At 27.6% G+C, this 12219-nt stretch overlaps 1 protein-coding gene across 2 annotated transcripts in view; it reads left to right on the forward strand.

Annotated features, from left to right (window-relative positions):
• The first annotated feature begins 4012 nt into the window (after nucleotides 1–4012).
• LOC111633811 (striatin-3-like) overlaps nucleotides 4013–12219 on the forward strand; it is a 26473-nt gene continuing 18266 nt past the window's right edge. For both annotated transcript variants that reach the window (XM_023378447.1, XM_023378448.1), the window contains exon 1: nucleotides 4013–4316. In XM_023378447.1, the coding sequence (XP_023234215.1) occupies nucleotides 4047–4316 (270 nt within the window). In that variant the 5' untranslated portion in view covers nucleotides 4013–4046. The remainder of the gene's footprint in view (nucleotides 4317–12219) is intronic.

The following is a 12219-nucleotide window of genomic DNA, read 5'->3' on the forward strand; positions in this document are numbered from 1 at the left end:
TTGTTATTGCATATTGGTTCGATTATAGAACGATTGTAAACGTTCCAAAAAATTGATCAAATTGAATCGTTGATTATTGGTTCGAGAATTGCTTTATTGCTTTATTGCTCGGCAATTCTCGAACCAATATTTATCAATATTGGTTCGAATAAATCAAATTGTTCGTTTGATTCTCGGCAATTCTCATCATTCTCGGCGGTAGGTGTTATATAACAATTACTATGGTTGTTGAAATACTGAATATAAATGGGGTTTGCTTGCAAAATCCGCGCGGGTAAAGCCGCGGGTAACAGCTAGTATTCTAGAAATTCCAATTTACGTTTAAACTTAATACAAAAAATAATGTCTAAAATTTCTAATAAGTTTGTGATTTCCATTAAGATTATTTGTATCTTTTTCTTATGAATTACAAAATTCGTAGGAAATTAACTTATTCGATTTTCAGCATTCTTCTATTAATTATTCTTCTCGTTGTTCTATTAAATTCGTACGTTAATTAATAGAAGAATAAAATAAGATTTGAATGCAAAATTCCAGGAAAAGTTGCGTAACTTCGCTGATTGTTATGAGATTTTATTTAAAAAATAACTTTTATATTATTAATTATCTATATCTATATCTATCTATATATATAAAAATGGACGTGTGTGTCCTTATATTTCACTTTTCAGCCAAAACTACACATCGCACATGAATGGTGTTTGTATGTGGTAGTAGCCCCAAGACTCCATTCGTGCACTATGGTGGTTGCGGCTCGATAGCTATAAGGGTGCGGGAGATATGGGGGCTTAAAGTGGTTGACTTCGAAGATTTTCTATTTCGATTTTAAAAATGTTCGAACCGTTTAAAATTCGAATTCGAATTGGTTCGATTATAGAACGATTGTAAACGTTCCAGAAAATTGATCAAATTGAAAATAGTTCGTTTGACTGGACGTAAAAATTCTCTAATTAGCAATTCTTGCATTCTGTTCTATAAGGGTGTGGGAGATATGGGGTTGATATGGTTGACTTCGAAGATGTGTCAACAATGGAAGTGTCAGCAATAGAAGTGTTAACAGTGGAAGTGTTGAGTAACGAAGGAAGTGTTAATATAAGATTTACAGGCGGTTTTTTGCGTTTTTGCGGGAAATCGAACATATTTTTAGACTGATGTAAAAATTCTCTAATTAGTCTGGAAACGGGGGACCTAATTCTTGCATTCTGTGAAAACGGGTAAGATTGGCTATAATGTAATTATCTTAATCTTCACTATCGTTACTTTTTGCCCAGAGAAGCGGGTCCTTGCAGCTAGTAATAAATAAACTTGAGTATGGCGCCATCTGTTACCTGAGTTTGTTAAAAAATGTTATATTATTATTAAAGAAGCTTAAAGTAAAACGTAAAAATAAAATTGAAGTAACTGGTCATATGAAGAGTCAATACTGTCAATCTTCGGGTAACATTGCATTGTTTAAAAAAGCACATTTAAAAAAAATTCTTTCCGCCCTGTAGGCACTAAGAGAGCCTTCATTAGCAAGCCCATTACGGGTTCTATCAGGCTCACAATGGGGCGGCCGGGTGGTAAGGAACGGGGGTTGACATAAAAAAATTCCTGATCTGTCCGGGTTCGATTCCAGGTCTCCCAGAGCGGTAGGTTACAATCTTAACAGCTCGACCATGCGGCCGTCTGTGTACTTGATTCTCAATGATGAGTTTAGATAGAGGAACAATATCCTGTTTCCTATTGTCCATAATAAATTATATAAATCTGGTTTAGATTTGAATCTAGATTCTGCACGATACAGCCATTTTGCTGACGAATAAAGATTTTAATATCAATTCATTCGCGTATAATTATAACTATAGTTATAATTAAAATTGTATGTATTTTGTTCCAGCTAAGAGAAGCATATAAGATATCCAAAACACACAAAGATACGTTAACTTAGAGATTAATCTATACCAGTCGACCCCCCTATAAGATCATAGATACGTTCCATTCTTTAGGAATCCGGTTTCTTACGAGTCCTTCCAATCACAGCCCGACACGTGTGAAGTTTACGGACTACGGCTGANATTGCTTGTCCTGACTGACTGACTGACTGACTGACTGAATGACTCACTGATTCATCATCGCCCAGAGCAAACCGCTGGACCTAAAGAGCAGAAATTTTGTACACAGTTAGGGTTCGTCATGAAAACGCACACTAAGAAGGGATTTTTCGAAATTCCCAAGTGGGGGGGAGAGGGAGAGCATTAAGTCTTAACCGGAAGAGGCTTCTACTGTACTATTTTAGATGCAATTTTTTGTTTTTATGTGCGTTTTAGTAGGATAAGTCATGGCAATGCACATTAAGAAGGGATTTTTAGAAATTCCCCCGCGGGGGGTGAGGGAGAGCATTAAGGCTTAACCGGAAGAACGGCTTCTACTGTACTATTTTAGATGCGATTTTTTTGTTTTTATCTGTGTTGTAGTAGGGTATGCCATGAGAATGCATACTAAGAAGGGATTTTTTGAAATTTCCCCGCGGGGGGTGAGGGAGAGCATTAAGGCTTAACCGGAAGAACGGCTTCTACTGCGCTATTTTAGATGCGATTTTTTGTTTTTATCTGCGTTGTAGTAGGGTATGCCATGAGAATGTACACTAAGAAGGGATTTTTAGAAATTTCCCCGCGGGGGGTGAGGGAGAGAATATAGTTTTCATCGAGTACTTAGGTGTATTAAATTAATAACATTTCAGACATTGTTATAAATATTTTTATCCATTTCGATTTTAAAAATGTTCGAACCGTTTTAAATTCGAATTTGTTATTTCGTATTCGTATTGTATGCGTTTTAGTAGGGTATGCCATGAGAATGGACACTAAGAAGGGATTTTTCTAAATTCTCCCGCGGGGGGAGAGGGAGAGGATTAAGCTTAACCGGAAGAATGGCTTCTACTGTACTATTTTAGATGCGATTTTTTGTTTTCAACTACGTTTAGTCTTCATCGAGTACTTAGGTGTATTAAATTGATCACATTTCAGACATTGTTTAAATATTTTTATATATTTCAATTTTAAAAATGTTCGAACTGTTTTAAATTCGAATTTGTTATTGCGTATTGGTTCGATTATAGAACGATTGTAAACGTTTCAGAAAATTGATCAAATTGAAAATAGTTCGTTTGATTTTCGGCAATTCTCTTCAGCGGTAGGTGTTATATAGACCTAACAATTACTATAGTTATTGAAATATTGAATGTAAATGGGATTTGCTTGCAAAACCTCCGCGGACGAAGTCGCGGGTAACAGCTAGTTTCTTTATATTAAGCGTATAATTGTAATTGTTCGGTTATTGCTCAAAAGAAATTGTATCAAAAGTTTTTAATGAAAATTTTTATAAATTCACTATTTTTTAATATGATATTTTAAATTTTCAAAATAATAAAATATAAACATAAAATAAATTCGTATCTATACAAAATAATGAAATATTTAATAATTGTTTGAAATACTTAAAAATTTGTTTTTATTAAATTAATGCTATTTTGTATTTTAGGCATTTATTACACATTAATTAAAAAGTTATAATTTTAAACAAAATTAACAATTTTTCATATTCATAATTTTATTTGAGATTTTGATATTTATGATAATATAAATTTAAAACGTCACCACATTTTCTCCACCTGGTGATAATTATTGGCATACAACTTTTATTATATTTTTACAAAAGATAAAAACACGGCTAATGAAAACGACTATAAAACGTTTAATATAGGAAAAATGGTACAAATGCAGAAAAATTTATAATATAATTTTTTATTTATAATTTTCACAAAAATTGATACTCTTGCTTAAATTTAAGCATTCGGTAAATGTATAAGTATGCATTATGATAACACGGTAAAACGATATTGTAAGGAAATTTTATTTAGTTTATGTAATTTAAAATGTTTTCAAGTGAATTTTTTGAGGGAGATAAGTTTTATAAAGAGAAGAATATTTAAAAAAATATTTTATATATTTTTAATTTAAATTTATTAAAGTCTCCATCTATCGGACGAAACCGGAATCGGATCGATGGCCATCCCATCGTTCTATTCGCAGCTGGTCAATGGCGAACACGAAGCAATGTTGATGATGATGGACGAGTGTCCAAATTCTGTCCAAAATCATACGGGTCCAAACTCACCTCCATCATTAGGACCTATAAAAACAAGCCAAGACGAAATCCAACAACAACAGAGACCGAGATATTCTATACCCGGCATAGTACATTTTATACAACACGAATGGACGAGGTTCGAAGCCGAAAGAGCACAATGGGAAGTGGAAAGAGCGGAATTACAAGTGAGTAATAACCATTAAATCGAAAATTTCCTTCGTATAATAATCACGTATTACGAATTAACACATCGTTCGATCGCCTTGTTGGTTTTTTGACATTTCCCCGTCGGCCATCTTGTTTTTCAAAATGGCGTCGGTATACCCGAATTTTGTTATCTTTTATTATTTTCTGTGTATTTGATATAATAACTCTTACATTTTAAGCTTCTAAATGGAATTTATTAGCTTAAAATCTCCATTTATGCTTCGATTTCTTTATAAATAAACAAAATATATCTTATCAGAAAGTTTTGCCTTGTAAATGTATTAAATAGTAATTAATTATATATAATTGGTAATTTATGATGAATTTAAAGCAATTTTAACTTATGTAAAGATTTTGATTTGTAAATTAAATGTTATAAATCAATGTTTAATAATTAAAAATAATTTTTTTATTATTATTAATTTTTTTATGGTTTTATTTTACAGCAAAATTCATTGTTTTACCATGTTTAAAGCCTTGTTTTAATACACAACCTTTGAAACATGTTAAAAATTATTATTAAAAAACATAAATTTAAAAAAAAAACCTTAACATGAACTTAAATGCCTTAGAATCACCTTTATGNTTTATTTATTTAGATTTAGATTGTATAATTGTTTACTAGTCTTAGAACAATAGTGAATACATAAGCAATAATACATATAACACTTTTTTGTGAATTTAAGATTTAATTTCCATGCCAAATTCATTTATTTCTCTACTAGGATCAGATCATATGCTAAATATTTGATGTATTGATTTGGCAAATATCCCTAATATCAGATTTTATATTCATAACTCAGTTTAAATATAGTTTCTTAGATTCAGCCGCATTTTATGTTTTTCATATATCTTTTGATTGTAGATGTTTAGGTCTATATAAAATGGTTCTACGATAAGAAGCTTGCTTGGTTTTGTTATAGAAATCTTTCGTTCGTATACAGAAATAAACTTTTATATAAATGCCGACATCGATCTTAAATTTTTTGAATTTTAATTTAATTTTTTTTGCCAAACGTGAAATCAAGTTTTGTTAACAAACTGTTTTGACTTATAATTTTTTTACTGCACAACTTTTTTCAATAAGTTCTGCTTATCAACTAGTTAAATATGTAATTTAGTTTATTAAATGATTTAAAATTGTTAAACTTTTTTCTCCCATTTATTTAATGTCTAATCGTCTATTTGGATTTTTGGACACATCTGTAATTGTAGAATTGCTGCAGTAATTTTATATCTCCATACATGTTATTTGATAAGCGGAAACAAAAATGTTTACTACTAATATATTATCGATAGTAAATTGTGGCATTACTTCTTTTTATTTATAAAAATTTGTTGACGAATTCAGAACTTTCATTTTCTATATGAAGTATTTATGATATATTGTAGAATACATTGCATAACAGGAAATAATACACAAAAATGAAAATCCAGGGAATAAAATATTACAGCATATATATGAAATAAAGTTTTATATTTTTAAATTTCAGTTTTGATATGGTCCTTTCTAAGCTTAATTTATGGCAGAGAAGCTTAAGTATTGAAATATTTTGTTAATTGCAAACATAAGATAGTAATTAGATGCTTTGTGGTGTAGAAATTGCATAAAGTATGATTAGTTCATTTCTAATAAGTTTTTTTTTGGTCACTGTTACAATATATGATAGTAGTCAATAGAAATATATGCAATGAAGTAATTTGATCAATTATTCTAATTGATCACATTACTTCATGCTGTAACAAGTTTTTTTTTTTTTATCATATGTAAGTTATGCCTAAGATTCACATCTCTGCATCCAACAAAATTAAACATCTAGCATAATCATCTTTTAAAGTGCATTGATTATAAATAAGTATGTCACAAATGTGGTGTTTGATTAAAGCCAGACAATCTGCTAAATTATTGGGCTAGACTATATAAGAAAATGTTTAATGTTTAATTTGGAATTTTATTGTTATCTTAAAAAAATATTATATATTGACTAGGCTTACATAAGCAGTATCGGAGTGAGATGTAATTTAGTTTATGCTTATTATTGTTTATCTGTCATCATTACTTAATCAGCAGAATGAGTATTCTTAATTTTAATAATATCCTTTTATATAAAAGCATTATTAATATTTTTGTCTCTATTAAAAAAAGTTATAGATTTATGAAGTTCTATTGTTAGAGCAAGCATGATATTTAGTTTTTGATATTCATGTGATGTGTTGATTGAATTTTAACTTACTCAAGCTTCTGTTCAAATCAAATATCTTTTATTACTAAATTTTTTGCACTTAGATTTATTCTTATTTATAATAAGTTAAAACTTGAAAATATAAAATCATGTAAATTACATCCAGAATGAAAGTGAAATATTCATAAATAACAGGTATTGCTTACACTGCAGAAATAGGTGCTAGTGGGAGCATTTATTATCTAAAACTATTAAAAAGAATAGTTTTGATTTGGTTATTGATTTGGGAAATAGAAAACATACTTGAATTAAAAATAGAGTATTGAAACAATGGTATTTCAGTCTTCTTAAATAAATAAATTTACTTAAATTTTTTGAATAAAAACAATCATAATAGAAAACTGGTTAAGTAAAGTATTCCTAATATATTGTATGATTATTAGTATAAGCAAGGCTGGCTGAATGGACGAGAAGATGATGTAAGAAGCCACTTGAAGATGATGCTTCAAGTGGCAGATTGAGAAGGGCAACGAAAATGTTCAAAAGGAGAAAATAAATAAATAAATAAAAATAATAGCCAAATATACTGAAGTCCCATAAATGTACTTTAAAGTTGTTTTATAAATAGTTCAGCAAGAAAGTGCTCTCTGTTGGCAACCATTCTGGAAGTTGGGGCAGCAAAAATTGGTTTTACCTAATCTGCAAGTTACCATTGAGCCAGTATCAAGTATAAAGATTCATTATCTAATCACAAGCTTATCCTAGAATAAGCTACTGTATAACCTTGTATTAAACTAATAATCTTTTCAGAGTCCAGACAGTTTTATATATTGTACTAATCTATATATAATATATATATACACTATATATAACTCAATCTATAGCAATATACTGTATATAACTCAAAAATTATATATATTGAAATACAGTATATATAATCCTTGAGTTATATACAGTATTACTGAATTACCTTGAATTTAAGCTGGCTGTTCGTAAATGCATTTGCATAAATAGGATTAAAAATACTGTATTCCTAATATTTGTATGTTTTAGTGTATAGTTTTAGATGTAATACTATTGGCAAAGAGAATTGTACTTGTCTGAATGGCCACTGATCTTTAATTTTAATACTGAAATCTCTATATTTGATAATTTTTTTTAATGTCTGTAAGTTGGTAGATTAAGCATACCAGTTTTATATTTAAAACTTTATAATGTATAGTTAATTTTTAAAATTATTTTATACTAATTATTGTCTACCATTTGACTTAATGAGAGTTATGTATTGAATTTCTAACTAGAACATTTGAAATATAGAATAGCTAAAATCTGCTACGTGAGAACATAAGTTAGTTGATAAGCTATTAATCATGATAATGGTTTCGGTTGATGAACATTGGCTAACAACTGCAAAAACAGATTATTTGGCAGATTTTGAAGGCATAGTCGTTTTTTTGTGGAGGGTCATGATAGAAATGGAGAATTCTCCCATTTGTAGGTTGCTGGGAAGTTGCAGTGGGTCTTTGGTGATTGCTTCCAAGAAAATTGGTCCAGGGAGATATTTGGTGAAATCTTTTAAAGGAAGAGGTATTGGATAATAAGAGTATCAGATTAATAATAAGTACACACTACAATATTTCAGGTTGAAGGTATATCTTCAATTATGCTAACCACTGGCAGATTTTGAGTTATGATCTATCTGGGCATTGATTTTTATGTAAGTTCATCTTAAGATCTATAGTTGTCATAGTTAGGCAGTTTTATTTTATAATCTAATTTTGCTGGACTAATATAATTAAAAAAAATTACAAAAAGTAAACTCATTCATTTACATAAACTTCATTAATTATCACTTAAATTAAATTTAAATTTATGCAAATCATAAATTATTTAATATTCTCTATTGTATTGAATTTATGGAGTGAATAAATTTTAAATATTTGACAAATAATTTAATGGAATTGTTGGAAAGACTGTTATGTGATATTTTTTAAATGTTTTTTTATTTTATGCTTGGATTATAGAATAATTTTAATAATATGAAAGTAATCTGTTAGCTGTCGAAGACTAGCTCCTGTTTTTTTATACAAGGTCATTTTATATCATATTATACATTGACGATGGATAAAACAATCAAATTTTACCTTGAGTTAATTAGGAAATCAAAATACTTTGTTTCACTCAAATTATGTAGAATATTGCACTGAATTTCAGATATTCTCTTAAATGATTTTCATTCATCTCCATTTTAAACACATGAATGTATTTCTTAGTATAAAATGTCATTGCTAACTCATTAAAATGCTTAATTTTAACAATAATTTGTATGATTGGTGACAGATTACATTAAATAATCAAATAGAGATGATGGCTTACTGTTAATTTATGCATCATAGCAGTGTATCGGTAGTAAATTGTCTCAACTTTATTAGGTTTGATTTGTTAAACTGTCAGAAAAACTTGTGCTAATTATCTAATTATATTAACAATTTAGTAATTACAATTATTATTATTATTATACTTAAATAAACAAATAAATTGTCAAATTTAATTTAGAAAAATATAGCAATAAAATGACAACACACTGTTAAATTACAGTGATTTAACTATTACAAAATATGTTTAATGCATTATATAATTTTATAGTGTCTCTACAAGCAGAAGAGATGAATGTCGAATGTTTAAAATTATCGATTATAACAATAACGAAAATAACTACTTCTCGACTTTGAAATGTTAATCTTTTGAATATTATTTTGTTTATATCATTTTAAAACTCCAAATTATTTTAACATTAAATATTTAAAGATCTTATTTTAATTATAAATCTGTTGTGGATAAAATTAGATTCTACGACTAGACATTGATTTAAGTTACGCAAATGGTAAACTTCAGTCTTTCCAAGGTTTACGTATGAAGGAGGATTAGGAGCCAAAACAGTCATTAGGTCTTTTTTCTCTATGCAGATTAAGCATTTTCTTTTTAGTCTGTTGCTAATAACTTGCTGTCTTGTTATCTACTGATATGATGCTATTTTTATGTGGTTAACCTGTTTTTTTTTTTTCTTTTCCTATAACATTAATTTGGTTCTAATTAATATATAATGTGTTTTCCTCTTTTGCATAGTATTAAATCATCTAGTTTAAAATGTAACTTTGCTATTAATGTATGCTATTTTGAAATAATTAGATTAAAATTTTTTATAGTCACGACATGACTGACTAAAATGTGGTGCCATTTATATACACTGTAACATTAACTACATAAATTTCATATTTATATATATATATATAAAATTAAAAATAAAATATATACTTGTACACTTCAAAAATTTATTTACTTAACCTGAATATTTTAAGTTTCTTGATAACTTCTTTAATGCATATTCTGTATAAAATTTAAATAAAGAATTATCATTTGTAGTTAAATAGCATGTTAAATTGCTCAAATTGATGATGCAATTTTATTCTTTAGAGTTACTTTTATTATTTTATTATGTAATTTGTTTTTACGTGTATTAAAATAACAGTATGTATCTGTTGTGTGTATATGTTTGTGTCTGCTTGTACAAATGGACAAAATTTTCTGTATCTTACACCAAACTTTGTAATAGTTCTCATTGATTTAATATTGTATTGAGTCTATGAATTAATTTTATATTCTGCTTCACAATGTTTTGAGCATTCTTGTTTATCGTTTAACCAGTTTTCAATTAATAATAACTAAAAACATGCACATGATTTAGTTCCTTCATTATTTTTCCTTATCATAATTTATGCAAGGTTTATAAAAAATGACAAATTACATTTTGTTTTTAATTTTGAAAGCTTTGTCACGTTAAATATATCAAATCGGAATGTAAATATTGATAAAATTAATCTGTCATTGCAGTTATCTCTACTGCCAACGGAATGGGCATTAAATAATTTGGATTTTTCTTTAAAAGATAAAATCAATTGGAATACGAAAATACTTTAGTTAATTCTTTTGTGGTACTTAATTAAAAAGGAATGTCTATAAATGATTCCATCTGATTAAGTTTTTGTTCTGAATAGTTGCAATTAAGTTAAAATAGAAAATCTATAAATTGCATTATTGCTAAGTAAGAAAAATATGATATTGTGGAATAGGACAAAAATAATCCCATGACAATTCTGTTGTTATATCAACGACGGTTCATTAAGGATTTTATCTATACGATAATTGATTCCAATCTAAGTGTACCTGTACCTGTTACTAAGATAATTAAATAGTCTTACTTTTCAGACAGTCTGTCTGTCATTAACAGACACAGTAAACAACAACAAGAAAATTTTTAATAATATCCATTTTAAAATAGTTGTACATCTACGTAGTTCGTTGTCGTACTCAAGTTGTGCAATAATTTAACTGTTTAACATGTTAAATGAAGCAATTTCACATATGGTTAACTTTTCCTTTGAACTCTTTAATATCAATACTTGATAGCAACATAGCTGAATAAATAGTAAATTACTTTTGAATGTTTTGTAGTAACATTAATAAGTTTCTTACTATAAGATAAATATGGCAATCAAATATCCATCAAAATGAATAAATATATGGCTGGTTTTAATTAATTTACAAAGCCAAAGTTTTTCCTTATTGAGTGGTTACGTCATCAAATTTAGTTTTAATATAAGTTGTATTTCTTTATTGTAATAAATTATTTCTTTATTATTTTGGTAAAATTAGATAAAGTTGTACTGTACATAAAAATGAATTATATTTTAATCAGAACTGATTAAAGTTTTCAAGTTATTTAAATCTTTCAGCTTTTAAATTGGCACTTGTACAAGTACTTTTATATAAATAAAATATATAAATTGATTTCATTCAAAATATTAAACATAAAGTAAGGAAGTTTCTGATGGTGTCCTTTGTCAACAGCATTGTCATTCACAACATTATTAAAAAAAATAATCTTTTTCAATAGATTAATTTGTAAAATTGTATGTTTATTTATTAAATTAATAATTAATTGTTCAAGGTAATTTTTTTTCTATACTTTATAAAAGCAATAGATAGGAAACTAATAAAATTGGATGAAAGTTTATTCTTTTACAGATGCTAAGTCAACAGGATAGGATAAGTTCATTTCATCCAATATCTAGGGAAGAGATATTTTTGGACGTTTCCAGTTTTATCCTCAAGTAACTTGATATCATAAGTTTAATCTTTACTTACGGATCTAAAATAACACGAAGGGATTTATTATATGAAATTATGTTTAAGGTAAAATGAAAAGGGGAAAAAATGAAATGATAGAAAATTATTTTGATTTACAATTGTTTTTTCCCCTCCCCCCTCTCTCGCTCTCTGAAACTTTTATGAATCTGTATAAAAATTTTAAAGAATTTGAAAGTATGTTTAGTTGTTTAACTTTTCGGAAGTTTTTATTTTACAAAAATACAGAAATAAAACATAACTAACTTATATTTATATCAAATTAATTTAGATATTTTACAGGTACAGCTTGTATAAGGGTATATAAGAGAATCTACTTTAAAGGCTTTGTATTGTAATGTTAATGGAGAATTTTTATTATCAAATTAATTAAAAAATGATATTTTTTTTAATATTTTAAATATTACTTTTTCTTATTCTGTTTAATTAAATATCCAGTTTGTTATAGATTTAGTCATGTAGATTGAGTTGTTTTTTTTTTTTTTTTTTTTTT

Source organism: Centruroides sculpturatus, unplaced genomic scaffold (assembly GCF_000671375.1).
Source record: "Centruroides sculpturatus isolate CEXI.00-Female unplaced genomic scaffold, Cexi_2.0 scaffold742, whole genome shotgun sequence".
Classification (NCBI taxonomy): Eukaryota; Metazoa; Arthropoda; class Arachnida; order Scorpiones; family Buthidae; genus Centruroides; species Centruroides sculpturatus.